Below are 21293 nucleotides of genomic sequence, written 5' to 3' on the forward strand. Positions count from 1 at the left end.
ACAGAAACCTGGCTGACTTTTGTTATTGTCACTTTGAACCCTGGGGCAGCCATCCTTTAAAATCCAAAGATTTCATGCAACAGATCACAACAGTCAAATCTTACTTAAGAACACTTTTGAACAGAGACCAGTTGTCTCTAAAGACCATACGTTTCGTTTCCCACTTAAACATTATTACTGTCTTTCAACCTGTTAATTAAGACTGCTGTATTCCGGCTGTGTCAGTGGTGGTCATTATAGTTAGGTTTGACTGTACTGTGTTTGCTTTCAGATCCATAACGGTTACCCTTATCTGTTTGCTCTGACAAATTAAATAAATGGGCAGTTCCATGAGAAAACCTGCATTAGTGACATGATATTATTATTGCATAATAAGTAGTTTAAAATTTTGGAAAATTATCATTTTTCTTATGTTCAGACAGAAACATGAAACAAATATATTATTATCTCTGGCAATTCAAATTCTACCATATTTTACAAATAAATGTTACTTGTGTTGTTATGGCAACAGAAATTCCAAAGCACATGTGCATCATGAAAATATAGAGGTGTGTAGATAAAAGGACCGTGATGAAAACAAAAATATACAGTTTAGCTATGTTTCAGTAAAATCATTTTAAACTGTTCCTAAATATTCAAAAGTATGATGTTTAGTAAGTGATACACAAAATTTGTTGTATATATGACTTGAAAAATACATGGCATGCACGGCGACGTCATATTGCTTTCATGACGTTCTTAACGTCACATCTCAAAATGCCTTTGGTGACTTACTTAAAATCATTGTAACTCTTGTAAAAGTGAAGATAATTACTTCAAATTTTCAGATTTGAAAGGTTAAAGAATGTTCTTCATGAATATTGTATTATCTCAATTTTGATTTTTTGTCACTAATACAGGTTTTGTCATGGAACGCCCCTAATATATCTTTATTTTATGCCCACCCAGTCAGATCAGTAAGGACAGAATGTAGAGGACATGGTCACTATTTAAGAGATGGCAGGTCTGACATCCCAACCCCACTCTTAAACCTACTCTTTCTTCCCATTAATTTAACAGCAGACAGTACATCTATGGTAGTAGGAATTTAGCTGAGAACAAATCTGTACTAGCTGTGGTAACTGATGGCTGTTGCATTACACATGTCAAAACAAAAGCTTTCACAATATTTGTGATTTCATGTGAAGTACATGACATGATTGCATAATAAAATGTTTGCCATTCCGGATGTTTTGTTTTAGCAAATGCAGTTTGAAGTTCCAGACTTTCAGAAATACATACCATCTGAATGCTAAGACTTTTCACTATTTATATATTTTAACATCTTATTCAGTAGAAATAAATCCCTGTATCAGAAGTTCTGTATACTCAAATCCTTAACCATGAAGAAGACTCGTTAGAGTCAAAATGTCATCTTGTGTCAATTGTTTGTTCCACTTTTTTCACTGTTCTTAGCAAATTCTTAATTGTTCAGAGATGCTAGACTCTTTGTTTAATTAACAGTGCCCTGTAACATTTTACAAACATTTACAGCAAATGAGACGAGGGAAAAGATGAAGTCGTCAATGTCAACCAACACATCATCTGACCGTGGAAAGTTGGTACAGAGTCGGCACGGTCAGTCTCCAGCTTCTGGGGTAGAGGGTAATGCCAGGAAGGCCCAGTCAGCAGCGTAAGTTAAACTGTTCTGACTTTAGTACTGTAGTTACTAACTTGGACTAACTACAAATCTCAGTCTGTGGCTTAAGTTAAACAAATCTCATCACAATCTGATACTTGGATAATGTTGGACAGTAGTGTAGACATCAGGACAACATTTGAAGTCAGAAATTAATATATGTTTATACTTACTGTGATATGTTTAATTATTTTAATACTCGAAAAGATTACAACTAAACCATGCTTTGTACCTTTTAATTACTACACGATAGGTTTTTATATTGTAATGTTAATATTTCAATATGTTACAAATCAAACAAATAAAATATTTACTAAATGAATACAAGGTTGGGTAGTTATTGGCCGCTCAAAAACAAAGATGTACTTGACAAGGTATCTCGCCAAGTATGTGAATAAAGTAACCGGAAGGAGACCAGGCGCATCTTGCTAAAATTTGCAAACTATTACAATGAAACTCTGCACTGTCACATAATTTACACTCTCATAACGTGGTAGCAACACCGGCTAATTTCAACATAACGTAACTCTGCACTGTTGGACATAACGAGGTAGCAATACTGACTAACTTAAACATAATGTGGCAATTCACGGCAACTTGGTGCCAGTAGTAACGGTATGATAGTTACCAGACACGACCAGGTATCCGGGAATGACGGGTCAACACATACCAAAACCACTGCGTGAAGGAAAGCAGTAAGTTGCATGCTAGAGGGTTGCTAACGCAATACAAAGCAATACGCAGTACAAAGCAATACGCAATACAAAACTAGATTTCGCCAGGTACTATGGGCAAAACCTATTCAACCCTAGCCACATAACAACATAAGAGTAACCACATAAGAGTAACACACGCCGAAAATACAGTGCTTTGTAAGTTCTCGCCAGACAATAGATGTATTTTTATGAAACAATATTTATTTCCAAATTATACTTATCAGTTTATTGTAAACTAATGTAAGCAGACACTCCTGATCACCTTCCGGTTTATAGAATTTTCCTATATGAAAATAGAGCGACGTTAATTATAAAATACAAAGAAAAGAATATTGTTCGCAAATATGACTACATAAATGGCCTTCAAATATTTCTCGGTGAGAATATTTACAGTCACATTGATCTATTTTCTCAAAAGTTCAGTGATTGTCTATGTCACATTTAACCGTACTTATCACATTTTAAATGAATGCACAAATCACATGTAATTTAAACAAGAACTTCCAGGAACAGTTCAGTGATTGTCTATTTCACCTTTAATAGTACTTATCACATTTCAAATGAACGCACAATTACATGTAACTATAACAAGAATATCCAGGAACAGTAATTCACATGCTTAAAATGATCTCAAAAGAGTTCATTGGTTACCACACATTTTCTTCATATGAATGTTCTGGAATCGCCGGATATCCCTTCTCACAGCGATAGTTCCTGGCATAATGTTCCTGTGTATATGACTGTGCATTCTTCTATAAGGCCTTTTGTCAACTACTCTGAGAAGTTGCCTGTAAGCATAAATACTACCTGTTCATGCTATTACTATTTATAGTAAACTACCTGTTCATGCGTATTAGCTTGAGACCGGTTTAAAGTACGCCTGTTCCCAGAAGATAAAGAAGAGCTACGGAACCAGTTATTCATCGATATTATTTTGCTTAGCAACCAATAACGTGAATTCTCGAAAATAAATAAAATTATTTTATTCAAAATAATTTACATTATCTTTTTGTGCTGTATTTGTGTTTAAGCTTGTATAGATTTTAATGAAACAATATATATAACTATATATTCATCAGTTGTTAATAGACATGCAAAGTTACAGATTTATTGATGCATTATAAGAAAAAATGTAGCAAAATTAGCAACTTGCAACAGTCTAAGTTTAAATTTCTGACTTCGAAAGTTAAATGAAATTTTAAACATATGTTCACAGAGCATCTCCTTGTGAGAAAGTCATTGTAATAGAACTTATAACCAAGTAAATATTCTGTCACATGGCTACTCGGATATACCAAAATAGCCATACTTATGTAAATTTTAAACGGTTACCATAGGACTGGTATGATGCAACAGTTAGAAACTTTTTCATACATGAAAATTTCATAGAGAGACTGGACCACTACAATCTATTTTGAGCTAAGTGGTATATAAGGCTGTCTCAGTTACCATTAATTAGATAGCTTTAATTTAATTGCTTGAATATTTATGTTTTTAATACTGTGAAATCATTAATATTCATGGGGGACTAATTTTCGTGGATTTCGTGGTTTAGTGAATTCACGAAATTTAATGCCAACGAAAAAATAAATTTCCATTCATTTTATGTTCAAAAGTTGAAATCCACGAATTCATGTCCCCACAAAATAGTCGTTTTGACCAAAACCACGAAATTGCATGCCCACGAAATTAAATGATTTTACAGTAGTTGCAAACAATTAATCTTTGTTAAAATAGTCCCAGTCAATTTATGAAATGGAAATATGCAATTATAGTAATGATAGCCAGGAGGAAGAAGAGACAACCAAGACACCTGAACCTCCTTCGTCCAAACCTTCTTCATCTAAACCTCCTTCATCTAATAAAACATCAATAAAAAAACGCAGCACATCCAAGTCACTTGTAAAATCTGTTGCTGTGGCAAATGACGATGTTGATGATGGAAATGGGGATGAAGATGATGATGAGTAATTTACTAGTTGTTGTTGGATGTAAATATTTCACAAGTACATGATGACTGCATTGTAAAAATTTTCACTGAATAAGACATTATGTTGTACTCTGCATGTCCATGTGCCACAGAGAAATTAAAAATTACAAGAAAGAAATTCAATGTGAAATACGGGTTTTGTCAAAAAATATGTGAAATTATACTACATATTTTCAGGTTTTTTTTGCTATGGCAAATTTACATATAGAACTGAAATGTTTGCACTTCTGTTTCACAAAAAAAAGGTTTTTATTGTACCAGTACAGTGTAAAATTACCCTCACAGAGTTCATTTCATGCATTTCTTTCTTTAAAAAAGTCATAGATAGGCTGCTGTTGTGTGCCTTTTATCAAGAGATGTATTTTGATGAGTACATAAAAAGATATAGAAAATTATTTAAGATATATGATATAGCAGCTAGCAGGTACACTATAGAATGTCCGTTGGCAAATACCAGTACATATATCAAACAGTGAAAGACTGGGACTGGAACCTGAAATATTGATGCTATAGCAACTGTCTGAGCTATGGCGCTGCTTACACATTATTTTTTCTCTAATGTTATGATGAAGTTCTATAAACTGACCATGAAATATAGTCTAGAATAATTCTGTGCTCTACTTTGTTACGTTAATGTTAGTCTAAATTTTATAAAAGTGTATTAAAGTTTTCATGGTTAAAATTTATAAAAAGAGCCAGATATCAGATGAAAGTTGCATTGCTTTTTACACTTAAAGAAGTGATCAAAGCTTTGTTTAAGCTTATCAAAATTATACAGTTTGTTTTAGTTCTCATGTCCTATTAATATGTGTATATAGTTAAAAGAAACACACATTTGGTTGAAATATTTGAATATTGCTTTACAACAACCTGCTTTGAACTTTTAGTGCCTCAAGTTCTTCCAGAAATGATTGGTAAGTTCACACATGAATGCTGAAATGTTTTGCCTGTGCCTTGTTTTGGGAAGTTTCATGTTTGATTACTGAATGCTAATGTTCCTTGCCTGAAGTTTGATATGTTAACAAGTTTGTGTTTCCTTAACCCTGTCTTAACACTCAAGATAATTTTTTTATTATGCCCCCCTTTCAAAGAAGAGGGGGTATTTTGTTTTGCTCATGATTGTCTGTTGGTTGATTCTTTGGTTTCCAGTCAGTTAGCAGACCCTTTGGTCTATAGTAGATAAACTAGTTTGCTTAAGGGGTCAGTAGGTCATAGGTCATGATCATAGTGACCTTGAGACTGAAACTGATTTCTGATCGGTAACAAGTAAATGCTCATGTCTGTAATATTCAGATTTCATAGGATGATTGCCATTGGCACTAGATGACCTCTATTATTTTGAAGGTCATGTAGTCAGAGGGCAAGGTCACAACTGGAGACTGAAAATGGTTTCTGATCAATGACTGGAGAATGCTTTGACTCAGGACTGTTAAACTTCATCGGATGAATGTCTGTGGATCAGTTCACCAGAGGTCAAGCACTAAAAATGGTTTTGATGCTTAAGAACACTTTAACCATTAAACTTAATAGTATTATTGTCTATAAATAGATGTCCCCTATTGTTTTGAGGGTCATCTGATCAAAGGTCAAGGTCACAGAGCCCTAGAGACAGAAAATTGATGAGAATGCTCTTGACTAGGACTGTCATATTACGTAGTATGATTATTTATGGTCAGTAAATGACCCCTATTATCCCCAATCAGAGATCATAGTTACAGCTTATATAATGTGAAATCATTTATGCTTGGAGCTGATAATTACATATCTGATATCAAGTCAGACATGCAGTATACATATGATTTTTTTTCTGGATTGTGGAGTTGAATGTCTAAATACATAGTTGTGCTTAGATTTAATACTGAAATTCAAATGCTACAAAACTAATGCTTTGCAGATCAGCCAGCTGTCGTACAAAGAATCACTGCTTTTGATTCATCTTTCTTAATTCTTTGTTCAGAAACAAAATCATGTTGTAGAATTAGACATTAAAAATCAAATTGTACAACAATTATTTCAACTCCTGAACAAAAGAATGGCATTCTATGATACAAGTATGGTGTATGAAATTGTGTGAGGGACATTTAGTGAGAGCAATTTTGTGAGAGAAACACTTGTGGCGAAATAGATTTTTTGGGAACACATAGTTGTGGTGAAAAAGATCATGAGAGAGAAACTCTCATTGTTTATGAGTTTGTGTAAGGAGCACACATATGTGAAAGAGATCATATGCAGGAAAGATAACAAGAGAGATTGTGTGAGGGACACTTATTTGAAAGAGGTCATTTTAGAGGCAATCACATTGTGTAGGAGATTGTGTAAGGGGCACATATATGTTAAAAAGATCATGTGAGGTAAACACAATGAGAGAGATTGTGTGAGGTACACACATGTGAAAGAGATTATGAAAGAGAAATGGTTCTGTGTAAGAGATTATGTGGTGGACGCACATATTATGAAAGAGATCATGTAAGGGAAACACTTGTGGTTAAAGAGATTGTGTGAGATTCATGCTTATGTTGAAAACAGTCATGTGTGGGACACATGGTGAAAAAGATTATGTGAGGGACATGCTTATGGTGAAAGAGGTCATGTGAGAGACACACTTTTAATAAACAGAGAATGTCTGTTGGAATGAGATATAATGTGGGTCTAACTTTTGATTAAGGAGATAGTGTGTTGTATGGAATTCAAATTGATCCGTTTGTTCTGGCCTGCTTTGTTTGATATTGCTACATGCATTGCCTTTGCTTCAATTATTGGAGCATTTCTTTTATGAATGGAGAGATAGGGGACACACCAGGTATGTGTTTATTTGTTCAAAGTTTACTGACGTGAAAAATGTTTAACCTACTAACAACAAATAACACACAAATGCACTGAATCATTTTCACAGTCAGTCAAGAAATGACAGTGACTGATTATAAAACTGGAAATGCAGTAAAACACTGAATGTTTAAAGTGACAAAGGAGGCTGTCTGGTTAAGTATTATTTGTTATTTGTGATTGAAGTTTTGAAAAATTAAGCAAACTTTTGAGGGAAAAGTGATAAAAGTTTTTTTTGAAGAATTTTGAATTTCGCAGCACTTGATCTATTAAGGTGGCAGACCCCTATTGACAATCAACAATTTCTGTGTGATTTTGTATTCTCATACACTATTTTAGCATTTTTAAGCAGTTATTGCAGCTTGTGCGAGCACTTGGCATCCATACTAGCCAGAAAATGCTAAAATCATGTACAGAGTATAGGTAATTGACATGAAATTGTTGATCATCATTACAGGCCCACTACCTTAACATAGAATGACAGTCAAATGAAGCACATTATTTTACTGTTTAAGGAGGCTGTCCCGCTTTACCGTGTTGGGCTTCTATGTCTGCTTTATTCTTTTGTAGGTGTAAGAAGATCTAGGACCTGTTTAAGTTGTATATACATGTGTAATTACTTTCAATTAGTAACATATTTTAAATCTTAGTATTATCAATGAAATATCAGACGTTTCTTCTTTTCAAGTTATCATATAACTTACTATCTTATTCAGAATAACAGATGAATACAGTTTCAGTAATTATTACAAGTAAACAGGTGAAATATGTATTGTCACAGTTTTTGCTATATATTACAAACTGAAGAGGCAAAAAGGGGAGTAACTATGCAGAGCGAAAATGACTGTCATTTATCTGTCAGTACAGGTTCTACAAGATGGTATCCTATTCAGCATAGACATACATTATGACACAGGTAACTAGAAATATATTAATGGTAACAAATGATGTAATTTACTGTACTGATCCTTGTTGACAGGACGCGGAGGTCAAGTAGTAAGCCAAGCAAGTATGAGAAGAAGACAGTAATATTTGGTGACAGTACAGAGGAAGAGGACAACACTTCACACTTCCTCGGCATCATCCGGAAAAGTCTGAAAGAAGCTTTGGAGGGACTGCTTGCAGCAGCTGAGGTTTGTGAACAATACGTACAAAGTTTGATTAAGACTTTTTGTTTGAAACTGATAAAACATGATAGCTGAAGGTGATTTTTATCAAGAGAATTTTATTGCAGATCATTTAGTCACATTGCTTGTAAATATTTAAATTTAACATTCTTTTTTTTGAGGCTATCAAACAGGTTTTTTTTTAATTTTAGCAGGGTTTTGTCCTATACTTGATAAATAAGTTTAATATGTTTAATATAGGAGGACATTTACCTTAGTGGCACTGTTTCAGGCACAGGTATACATCATGGTAGAACCATGGCCATCTGGTTTTGCCACTGAAGAAACTTAGCCCATTGGGAACAAACCAGATTAGGAGGAAGTGAGAGGTCTTAACTGCTTGATCATGGAACCTCTTAACCTTTAGCCTGGTGCCTTTGCGATCATTGCAGACCAAGATCATCCTGCACATTTATGCAGGCTGATCATGGTCTGCACTGTTTGCTATTCAGTCAGTAAATTTTCAGTGAACACCCCTTCAAATAAAAACTGGTACTGCCAAAATTTAATGATGGAACTGTCCATTTTAGTAATTTAGCAGGGTAAAGGTTAAGAACTCTGGAGACATATATTACTGCACATGTAACATTCTGAAGTGTCACACAGCCCAGCAATGTATGATGTTCTATTTCAGCTGTATTACCGTCAGAAGGGCAGTCGTGCTGTGACCAGACCCCAGGCCTTACAAGAGACGTTTGAGCTATGTTCAGATGTCGTTGTACAGAAATTACAGTCTTACTATCAACAATCTGATGAATATCATAACCAATGTCTACAAGGTAAGTGATGTCCAGGCTGTACCACATCAAAACCAGTGTGTTGCCTTTGCTCAGTTGGCAGGAGTCTTTTGTAATCATTGCTATCATAAACTTGGGCAAAATATATTGGTCAGGTAAAGAGTCATGTTTGAAGTCATGTTGTATGATGTGAGGAAATTTGAAATGTGCAGTTATTCTTTCAGTATATTTCTATCTAATGTGACAGTCAGTTCTAAAAAATTACATATATGCACAATACAAGCCATCGAATGGTATTGAAATTCCTAATTAAATGCGTTAAAGTGCTATACTGTATAGTACTCCATATGGTAAATGTGTTTTTCTTGAAAATGTTTGCAGGTCTCCCACTGTTGTACGTACCCAATGTTTCTGTCATATAATTTTATTAACTTAATTTACAGAATTGCGACATCAGCTAACACAGCTGGAGAAATTGGTGGCTCACATTCCACAGCTGGTTGTTTCTGACTTTGTCAAGGAGCAGATTGAATTATCTAAGTCTGCTAGGACTGGATTTGAGGCACAGTTCAAGCAAATACAAGAAAATCTGGAAGAAAAACAAGTATGACTTTCGACTTTTTCCACTAATTTTTGCCAGAGTTATATCTCCTTTTTGAGTTAAAATTCTACAAGATATCAGTGTTGGTTTGATAAATCTTGAAAGAATAAATGGATTGAATTTCAATGTGGTAGGCATGTACATGAATATAAAATGCAGGCCAAGTTTGATTTCAGTAATAATCCGCCAATTCTTGGCAGAGGTATGGCCACTTTTCCAACTTAAAAGTTATATCTCAAAATAAAACTATAAAGTTTGCTGGAATTTCAATCTTGTGGGTCTTTTTAGCTCATCTGATTTTTTGAAAAAAAATGATGAGTTATTGTCATCACTTGAGCGGTTGTCGGCGTCGGCGTCGGCGTCTGCGTCGGCGTTGCCTGGTTAAGTTTTATGTTTAGGTCAGCTTTTATCCTAAACTATCAAAGCTATTGCTTTGAAACTTGGAATACTTGTTCACCATCATAAGCTGACCCTGTATAGCAAGAAACATAACTCCATCTTGCTTTTTGCAAGATTTATGGCCCCTTTTGTACTTAGAAAATATCAGATTTCTTGGTTAAGTTTTATGTTAGGTCAACTTTTCTCCTAAACTATCAAAGCTATTGCTTTGAAACTTGGAATACTTTGTTCACCATCATAAGCAGACCCTGTACATCAAGAAATATAACTCCATCTTGCTTTTTTGCAAGATTTATTGCCCCTTTTGGACTTAGAAAATCAGTTTTCTTGGTTAAGTTTTATGTTTAGGTCAGCTTTTTATCCTAAACTATCAAAGCTATTGCTTTAAAACTTGCAACACTTGTTCACCATCATAAGTTGACCCTGTATAGCAAGAAACATAACTCCGTCCTGCTTTTTGCAAGATTTATGGCCCCTTTTGGACTTAGAAAATATCAGATTTCTTGGTTAAGTTTTATGTTTAGGTCAACTTTTCTCTTAAACTATCAAAGCTATTGCTTTGAAACTTGCAACACTTGTTCACCATCATAAGCTGACCCTGTACAGCAAGCAACATAACTCCATCCTGCTTTTTTCAATAATTATTGCCCCTTTTGGACTTAGAAAATCATTTTCTTGGTTGAGTTTCTTGGTTGAGTATTATGTTTAAGTCAACTTTTCTCATAAACTATCAAAGCTATTGCTTTAAAACTTGCAACAGTTTTTCACCATCATAAGTGGACACTGTACATCAAGAAACATAACTCTATCCTGCTTTTTGCAAGAATGATGGCCCTTTTTAGACTTAGAAAATCATGGGTAGGACAATATTTCTATTACACAAAAAAAAATCAGATGAGCGTCAGCACCCGCAAGGCGGTGCTCTTGTTTAGCTCACCTGTCACAAAGTGACAAGGTGAGCTTTTGTGATCGCGTGGTGTCCGTCGTCCGTCCGTTCGTGCGTCCGTAAACTTTTGCTTGTGACCACACTAGAGGTCACATTTTTCATGGGATCTTTATGAAAGTTGGTCAGAATGTTCATCTTGATGATATCTAGGTCAAGTTCGAAACTGGGTTACGTGCAGTCAAAAACTAGGTCAGTAAGTCTAAAAATAGAAAAACCTTGTGACCTCTCTAGAGGCCATATATTTCAAAAGATCTTCATGAAAATTGGTCAGAATGTTCACCTTGATGATATCTAGGTCAAGTTCGAAACTGGGTCACGTGCCGTCAAAAACTAGGTCAGTAGGTCTAAAAATAGAAAAACCTTGTGACCTCTCTAGAGGCCATATATTTCATAAGATCTTCATGAAAATTGGTCAGAATGTTCACCTTGATGATATCTAGATCAAGTTCGAAACTCAATCACATGCCGTCAAAAACTAGGTCAGTAGGTCAAATAATAGAAAAACCTTGTGACCTCTCTAAAGGCCATGTTTTTCATGGGATCTGTATGAAAGTTGGTCTGAATGTTCATCTTGATGATATCTAGGTCAAGTTCGAAACTGGGTCACGTGCTGTCAAAATCTAGGTCAGTAGGTCTAAAAATAGAAAAACCTTGTGACCTCTCTAGAGGCCATATATTTCATGACATCTTCATGAAAATTGGTCAGAACGTTCACCTTGATGATATCAAGGTCAAGTTCGAAAGTGGGTCACGTGCCGTCTAAAACTAGGTCAGTAGGTCAAATAATAGAAAAACCTTGTGACTTCTCTAGAGGCCATATTTTTCATGGGATCTGTATGAAAGTTAATCTGAATGTTCATCTTGATGATATCTAGATCAATTTCGAAAGTGGGTCACGTGCCATCAAAAACTAGGTCAGTAGGTCAAATAATAGAAAAACCTTGTGACCTCTCTAAAAGCCATATTTTTCATTGGATCTGTATGAAAATTGGTCTGAATGTTCATCTTGATGATATCTAGGTCAAGTTCGAAACAGGGTCATGTGCGGTCAAAAACTAGGTCAGTAGGTCTAAAAATAGAAAAACCTTGTGACCTGTCTAGAGGCCATACTTGTGAATGGATCTCCATAAAAATTGGTCAGAATGTTCACCTTGATGATATCTAGGTCAAATTTGAAACGGGGTCACTTGCCTTAAAAAACTAGGTCAGAAGATCAAATAATAAAAAAACCTTGTGACTTCTCTAGAGGCCATACTTTTCATGGGATCTGTATGAAAGTTGGTCTGAATGTTCATCTTGATGTTATTTAGGTCAAGATTGAAACTGGGTCAACTGCGGTCAAAAACTAGGTCAGTAGGTCTAAAATTATTAAAATCTTTTGACCTCTCTAGAGGCCATATTTTTCAATGGTACTTCATGAAAATTGATCTGAATGTTCACCTTGATGATATCTAGATCAGTTTCGAAACTGGGTCACGTGCGGTCAAAAACTAGGTCAGTAGGTATAAAAATAGAAAAACCTTGTGACCTCTCTAGAGGCCATATTTTTCATGAGATCTTCATGAAAATTGGTGAGAATGTTCACCTTGATGATATCTAGGTAAAGTTCAAAACAGGGTCACGTACCTTCGAAAACTAGGTCTATTGGTCAAATAATAGAAAAACCTTGTGACCTCTCTAGAGACCATATTTTTCAATGGATCTTCATGAAAATTGGTCAGAATTTTTATCTTGATAATATCTAGGTCAAGTTCAAAACTGGGTCACATGAGCTCAAAAACTAGGTCAATATGTCAAATAATAGAAAAAACGACGTCATACTCAAAACTGGGTCATGTGGGAAGAGGTGAGCGATTCAGGACCATCATGGTCCTCTTGTTTATGAAATTTAAAGAACACTTTTTCTTTCTAGCTTAAAAACATGTACTTTATAAAAACTTACCCTTGCTGTATCATTAGTTAATAAGTACTTGAGTTCATTTTACGTTAAAAAATAGTGGTAATTTCTTCAGTTAACCTAAATTTTCGAGTCATAAAATCATACTATTTTTAAAAAAAAGCAATATATTTTGAACTACCTTTGGCTAAGGTGGCTTCTACAACACTGCTTTGTTACGTAAACTAAAGATTACATTTCATGTTATTTTGATAAGCTTTGTGATTTTACCAGCTAAATTTTGTCTGTTTTTTTCTTGTAGAAAGAGCACCAGCATTTACTGCGACCAGCATTAGGACATCCCCACCAGAAAGACAAGCTAGAGTCACTGTGTCAGACAGAGGTGGAGAGACATCAGGAATATCTTGATGCTGTAGAAAAACATACAAAAACACTCCAGGTATCAATCATTAATGCCATACAAAAACGAATACTTGTTTTATAAATTAATAGTAGATTCCATTTAGCTTCAGAAGCTATTTATCAACACATATAAATTCTGGTTTTAGGTTGTTGTTATCATGAAGTTGCTGCATAGTCTCTCTGTTTGTCTGTCTAGAAATATTTGTCTAGATAATTTCTAGTTTCCAAGGGATTTGACTGAAACTTACAGACATATATACTCTGAAGTAATTTGTGTGTATTATGAACAAAGCCTAGTTGAGGTAGTTATGGCCCTTTGAAACTTTATGAAATGCACAGCACTAATAACAGAATTTTTTTTAGCTCACCTGTCACATAGTGACAAGGTGAGCTTTTGTAATCGCGCAGCGTCCGTCGTCTGTCCGTGCGTGCGTGCGTAAACTTTTGCTTGTGACCACTCTAGAGGTTACATTTTTCATGGGATCTTGATAAAAGTTGGTCAGAATGTTCACCTTGATGATATCTAGGTCAAGTTTGAAACTGGGTCACGTGCAGTCAAAAACTAGGTCAGAAGGTCTAAAAATAGAAAAACCTTGTGACCTCTCTAGAGGCCATATTTTTCAATGGATCTTCATGAAAATTGGTGAGAATGTTCACCTTGATGATATCTAGGTCAAGTTTGAAACTGGGTCATGTCCGATCCAAAACTAGGTCAGTAGGTCAAATAATAGAAAAACTTTGTGACCTCTCTAGAGGTCATATTTTTCATGGGATCTGCATGAAAATTGGTCAGAATGTTCGTCTTGATAATATCTAGGTCAAGTTTGAAACTGGGTCAACTGCGGTCAAAAACTAGGTCAGTAGGTCAGATAATAGAAAATTCTTGTGACCTCTCTAGAGGCGATATTTTTCATGGGATCTGCATGAAAATTGGTCAGAATGTTCATCTTGATGATATCTAGGTCAGATTCATAACTGGGTCACGTCCGGTCCAAAACTAGGTCAGTAGGTAAAATAATAGAAAATCCTTGTGACCTCTGTGGAGGCCGTATTTTTCATGGGATCTGCATGAAAATTGATCAGAATGTTCATCTTGATGATATCTAGGTCAAGTTCGAAACTGGGTCAACTGCGGTCAAAAACTAGGTCAGTAGGTCAAATAATAGAAAATCCTTGTGACCTCTCTAGAGGTCATATTTTTCATGGGATCTGCATGAAAATTGGTCAGAATGTTCATCTTGATAATATCTAGGTCAAGTTCGAAACTGGGTCACGTCCGGTCCAAAACTAGGTCAGTAGATCAAATAATAGAAAAACCTTGTGACCTCTCTAGAGGTCATATTTTTCATGGGATCTGCATGAAAATTGGTCAGAATGTTCATCTTGATAATAATTATCTAGGTCAAGTTTGAAACTGGGTCACATGCGGTCAAAAACTAGGTCAGTAGGTCAAATAATAAAAAACCTTGTGACCACTCTAGAGGCCATATTTTTCATGGGATCTGTATGAAAGTTGGTCTGAATGTTCAACTTGATGATATCTAGGTCAAGTTTGAAACCGGGTCAACTGTGGTCAAAAACTAGGTCACTAGGTCTAAACATAGATAAACCTTTTGACCTCTCTAGAGGCCATATTTTTCATGAGGTCTTCATGAAAATTGGTGAGAATGTTCACATTGATGATATCTAGGTCAAGTACAAAACCGGGTCACATGCCTTTAAAAACTAGGTCATTATGTAAAATAATAGCAAAACCTTGTAACCTCTCTAGAGGCCATATTTTTCAATGGATCTTCATAAAAATTGGTCAGAATTTTTATCTTAATGATATCTAGGTCAAGTTCAGAACTAGGTCACATGAGCTCAAAAACAAGGTCACTGTGTCAAATAATAGAAAAAAATGACGTCGTACTCAGTTCATGTGGGGACAGGTGAGCGATTCAGGACCATCATGGTCCTCTTGTTTGTATAACTTTTCTGGTTTTCAAGGTATTTAGCACAAACTTATAAAAGAAATGTATCACTATGAAGTAGACTTGTACCTGTTAAACATGGATGTGCAGAGTGAAAGAACCATGATCCTTCAAGTAATGCCGGAACAATCTCTCATTTTCTTTCACTCTTAACAAATGTTAGCATGACCGAGGCTTATTAAAGTACTAGTACTGAATGGAATTCATTGACACTTGCAGTCAGTATAAATCATAGTATAATGGACATTTCTATAAGAAGCTGTGCCACACTTTGCATATTATATCTTGACAAATTATCACTTGGGAGAATCCATCAGCCCAACTGATTGCCTTGTTGATGTATATATGTTAGCAAGCACTTTTTGAACTTGTACATCATAATATAATTGGTCATGAAACAAAAAAGTAATATTTTTAGATACAAATGTCAGACTTCATCCATGAGAAAACTTCTTCATAGATAGCAGAATGCAAATAGTAACATTCTTTATTGTTTAGATTTTTTAATGTTTTAACAATTTTTGTTACATGTAAAGGAATTAAATTGCTGATAAAGCCATCAGAACTGTTGCTTAGAAATAATGCTTGTAACAAATGTTTGTATTTCAATTTTAAAGGACAATGCAGTGGATAATGCCAGAAAATTTCTTGATGCTCTTGCAAGAATGTCAGAGAATCAACTGCTTCAGTTTGATAATGAACTAGTGGTTGATGATGTAGAAAAAGGACGTAAGTTACAGAAGTATTAATTTCTCTGGCTTAGAAATTCTTGTTTTATTTGTCCAGGACTTTGAGAAAATTTTCTCAGTACAAAATAATCACCATAAAATTAGTCATAATTTTTCTGGGGGAAAAACAGAGCAGTTTGAAATTATAAGTTAGTCCAAGTGGATCTACTTTAGGGCTGAAATTAGTACTGGAGGAAATTTGATCAGTTTCATCAAATTAATTATGAGCTAGGCCATATGAGGAATAGGTGGGGCTATTACACTCACCCAATTTCCAGCTCCAGTCTTGTCCTGATTTAGTTTTGTATGTAAGATAACCACTTGTGGGAATGGATAAGCTTGTTCAGTGTGACGATTTGACCTGCAATACACAGGTTCCTTAACTTTCATTTGCCTTTTTACAAACTTATGCCTCTTTTTTTAGCTGAGTGATTTTTAAAATGTTTTGTATGTAAGCTGATGTCTTAATAAACACTGATGGGAACACATCGAAACTAGAAACACATTGAAACTTCAAACACTTGTTTGCTGTGATGATCTAACATGCAGTGCTCAGGTTCCATAACTGTACTCTACATATTTACAAACTTATGCCCCTTTTTTGATACTCGTGCATTAAATATTTTTAGTGACAAAGCTTTCGTATAGTCAAACCTTGCTGTCCTCTGACAAGTTGTTATTCCAAGTGAGACACTTCGTGTTAAGTGAGTTATTTAGTTCAACATAGGAGTATTTAAATATGTTTCAGGCATAGATCCCACCAAATACCCGACCACAGAATTGATACGTAGAAAGAATGCTGGAGAACCACTAGAAGATAGTGAGGATAAAGATGCCCTGCCTCGTGGCAAAAATACATGGACAGGTAAAAATGCAGCTGACTTTTAACCATCACATTGTTTTAAGTGTGTGACATGTTGTTATAAACTGTAGAAGTGCACTGTTGATACAGCCAATTTATGTTAATTTCTTCAACCAAAATTGGAAGGACCTCCATGGCCAAGACTTTGTATCACTTGCCCCTCACCATTATGGGTTCAAATTTGGCTTGAGTTCTTTATGTGAGGAAGGCATCCAACAGGTTTAAAGAAGGTTAATGGTCCTACCCAGGTACCTGCCTCTGTCTGAAGCAATGCCCAGAGGGGCACCTGGCGTCTTCCTGTACCACCAAAGGCAGGAAAAAGTCACCATGAAGTCTAAATTGTGTCACTTTGACTGTATACCTAAGAAAATAAAGCTCCGGAAATGGACATCTTTCTGCAATTGAGTTTACCACAGAACTCCTGAGCATGCTGTATCAGAGTGGGATCATGTATTAAGTTAACCTAATTAACTCTACAATTAGTATAAGATAAATGGATTTAAATAGACTACTGATTAATTATCAAGAATCTGTCAATGTGACATAGGTTTAGGTAAATTGAGATTCACTTGTTAGCTGTTGTTGTCAACTGTTTCAGGTTTACCTCACAATGAGCTTGTAGCTGGTGACAAGCCAGACAAGCCACAGCTGACAGCATCTGTTACCACTGCTAAAACAACACTGGCTCATAATGCTACTGTGAAGGCTAGAGACGGAGCTTATCAGGTAAGGATATAAAATATTCTAACACGATCCGCAGCAATTGCTATATAAACATATAATGAAATCGCCTATACATGAATCTACGATAAAATATGGTTGGCTGTTGTATTTCACCCCCAACGATTTTGACATAAGAAATTCTACCTCTTTTTCATTACATACAAATTATTTCAGGGCCAAATGGTTGAAAACAACATTTCAAAAACATAATTATGATAAAAAGTCATACTGACTTATGTGTAGGACCGTAAAACACATTTTGATCCCTACGAGCGAATTCAATTAGCTCAATTATGATTCAGCTGTGACGTCATAACTGTATGACATAAAGTATGACGTCATAATGATGTGACGTCATATAAAAGTTATGCTTGTAACTCGTAAAACAGGGTCAACTTACCTATTTTGATTATTCTGTTCATAAATAATTTGCAAGCTGTTAGATAACTAGTTGATGAATATTTCTCAAAATTCTAATAAAAAAAGGAACAAATATCTATATACGTTCCATTGGCTGTGCAACACTTTCTAACCATGGGGGTAAATTGTAACAGCATATGATCCTAATGACGTATTACGCTGAAAATGTAGTACTGTAAAATACGAATTATTTGCGTTGTTAGAATCGAAATAATAAATATGTTCCAATAATTTTATCAGTTAATAAAATAAGAGCAGTCGTTCAGATGCGAATAATTAAACAACTTGAGCTATGCACTCGTGATTTAATTATTATGCATCCAAACTCCTGCCCATATTTTATGAACTGATAAAATATAGGAACAGATTTATTATTTCTTAATTAGAACTTTCAGTAGTTTAAATCTTAAAAATCTTTAGTTGAGAAAAGTCAACATGACCGGCAGAGTTCTAAGGCTCTTAATATTAAAAATGAAACCAAAATATCCATAAAGATATACTTTTTCTGTAACAAAGCAGCCAGTATTTAATGCATTAAAAAATAAACCAAACTTTTAGTGTGAAAGCAATCATAACATCAATTAAAAGTGTAATAACAAGAGCTGTCTGTAAGACAGTCAAGCTCGACTATTCGAAATATTGACCCAGAAGCAGGAAAATATTACCCAAAAAAGTTAAATATCAAAAGAGTTTTAAGTTCAAAAGGGGGAATAATTTGACCAAAATGCATATCAGTTATGGGACTTGCTGCTATCAACTAGTTTTATAACCCCGAAGGCACATGAGAAGTTTCAATTCAATATCTGCATTAGTTTTGGAGATAGTAACTTGCATGTAAAACTTTAACCAGAATTTTCAAAGTCCAAAAGGGGGCATAATTTGCCCAAAATACATGCCAGAGTTTTCAGACTTGATCCAGTGAGGTTAGTAATTGATCTATAAAAAGAAAAAATAAGTTTCAAATCTATATGCCTTTTAGTAATAGCTGTATGTACTTGCACGCAAAACTTCAACCAGAATTTTCTAAGTCCAAAAGGGGGCATAATTTGGCCAAAATGAAAGAGTTATGGGACTTGATCCTATCAACTATTTTTTTTAACCCCGAAGACACATGTGAAGTTTCAAATCAATATCTGCATTAGTTTTGGAGATAATAACTTGCATGTAAAACTTTAACCAAAATTTTCTAAGTCTAAAAGGGGGCATAATTTGCTCAAAAAACATGTCAGAGTTTTGGGACTTGACCCAGTGAGGTTGGTAATTGATCTAGAAAAAGAAAAAATAAATTTTAAATCTATATGCCTTTTAGAAATAGTTGTATGTACTTGCACGCAAAACTTTAACCAGAATTTTCTAAGTCCAAAAGGGGGCATAATTTGGCCAAAATGAAAGTCAGAGTTATGGGACTTGCTGCTATCAACTAGTTTTATAACCCCGAAGACACATGTGAAGTTTCAAATCAATATCTGCATTAGTTTTGGAGATAGTAACTTGCATGTAAAACTTTAACCAAAATTTTCTAAGTCCAAAAGGGGGCATAATTTGCTCAAAATACATGTCAGAGTTATGGGACTTGACCCAGAGAGGTTGGTAATTGACCTAGAAAAAGAAGAAATAAGTTTCAAAGCTATATGCCTTTCACTGATGGCTGTATGTACTTGCATGCAAAAACTTAACCAAGGTGTGACGCCGACGCCGACGCCAGGTCGAGTAGAATAGCTAGACTATTCTTTGAATAGTCGAGCTAAAAATCACAGTATATTTGTATCAAGCAGGAACAGTAATGTGCATTGTAGAGTGTGCTGTCATCCTGTAACAGGGAATGTCTCGGTATATTGGCAAATAAATATGTTGTAAAAGCTGATAAAAAATTACCTCTTGCATAACTGTGGGTGAGAGATTGCGAAGTTTTTGACCAAATTGCTCTTACCATGTTACTGTTATCTGAGTTTGTACATGCATGTATACTTTGTTTACTTGCAGAAACATGAAAGTTCTTATCATGTGTCTGTTTAGTTCTGGTTCCAAGTTTGCCGAGAGCAAACTTGCCATTTCAGTTCATATAAAAAAAAAGTCAGATGTGGGAGTTTTGAGACTCATTTCAGTTACTTTTATGCTGCCATAAAATTTTGTTATTACAGTTAGAGTAAAAGTGTAAACATAAAGTCCGTTTCTTAGTGTCCTGCTGTCAGGTTGTAGAAGTCTGTCTGCTTAACTCAATAGGGAGAGCACAAATCTAGGGATTGTGGAGTTGTGAGGTCAGTCTTCAGACGAGGTGCATGTTCACAGTGACGATTAATAAGACATTGTGTTTAAAATCATTCCTCTTTCACCTCTGGTTCATGTGGGGGGAGTTAAAAGTTGTTTGCAGATAACAAGTTAGTACTGGTTCCAAGTCCAGGAACACTTGTCTAAGTTACTGTTGGCGCAAAACGCAAAACAAACAAATCAGGCCGCAGAAACATTCTTTTCTTTGACAACAAAAATAATAATTCTTTGATCCTTTATTTATTGTTCTATATTTTTTTCAGGAGTACAAGGCACAGTTTGAGAGAGCTCTTCAACAAATAGAGGATGAGAAACAGCGATTGCTGGTTGCTGAGCAACGCTGGATGGATAGTTGGAATACCTCGGTTGAGAAAGTTAAAATGCTGTACTGATATGTGATACAAGACATTTTGATAAATAGTGTGATAGTAAAGTATAAATTTATTCCAATGAATGATGTGACATTTTTGCATGAAAGCGGTTTCTTTTTCAAAAATATGGAAAACTGCCTTTACATAAAAAGAATGCAATATCTAAGTATGTATGTTGTGATTTGCATAAAAGTGATTCAAGTTTTGAATTCCGTTGCCTCAGAGTAAAACTATTCTATATTTTATGCTGTAAACTGTTGATACACAAACAGTTTGTATTCTGTAGACTGTATTATTTATCTGGTGATCTTATTATTTATATAAAAGCCTTATACATTATAATTTTTTGGTTTTTGTCAAAAAAGAATACTTCCGTCCATGTAAGCATTTTACATAGAAACTGGGTGTATTGTGTACTTATGTCTGTGATATTTCTACATTCCAAGTAAGAATTTTGGAATAAAAGTGATTTTACAGTTGTTCAACTTCACTTGTTTTTTCCGCATCACTTTTTTTCATGTTAAAGATCAGACGCCTTTTACCTTTCCTCCTGCACCTCATTAATATTGGGTTTAAATCTATAGAGACACAAT

At 35.0% G+C, this 21293-nt stretch overlaps 1 protein-coding gene across 1 annotated transcript in view; it reads left to right on the forward strand.

Moving 5' to 3' along the window:
- The window catches only part of LOC123548415 (coiled-coil domain-containing protein 180-like), a 70809-nt gene extending 49630 nt beyond the window's left edge, over positions 1 to 21179 (forward strand). Inside the window, exons 27-36 of the mRNA XM_053524129.1 lie at positions 1534 to 1672; positions 5272 to 5298; positions 8187 to 8340; positions 9008 to 9152; positions 9554 to 9714; positions 13255 to 13392; positions 15946 to 16057; positions 16805 to 16921; positions 17517 to 17644; positions 20593 to 21179. Of these exons, the coding sequence (XP_053380104.1) occupies positions 1534 to 1672; positions 5272 to 5298; positions 8187 to 8340; positions 9008 to 9152; positions 9554 to 9714; positions 13255 to 13392; positions 15946 to 16057; positions 16805 to 16921; positions 17517 to 17644; positions 20593 to 20721 (1250 nt within the window). The 3' untranslated portion in view covers positions 20722 to 21179. The remainder of the gene's footprint in view (positions 1 to 1533; positions 1673 to 5271; positions 5299 to 8186; positions 8341 to 9007; positions 9153 to 9553; positions 9715 to 13254; positions 13393 to 15945; positions 16058 to 16804; positions 16922 to 17516; positions 17645 to 20592) is intronic.
- Positions 21180 to 21293: the final 114 nt, after the last annotated feature.

This window comes from Mercenaria mercenaria, chromosome 15, assembly GCF_021730395.1.
Source record: "Mercenaria mercenaria strain notata chromosome 15, MADL_Memer_1, whole genome shotgun sequence".
Taxonomy (NCBI): Eukaryota; Metazoa; Mollusca; class Bivalvia; order Venerida; family Veneridae; genus Mercenaria; species Mercenaria mercenaria.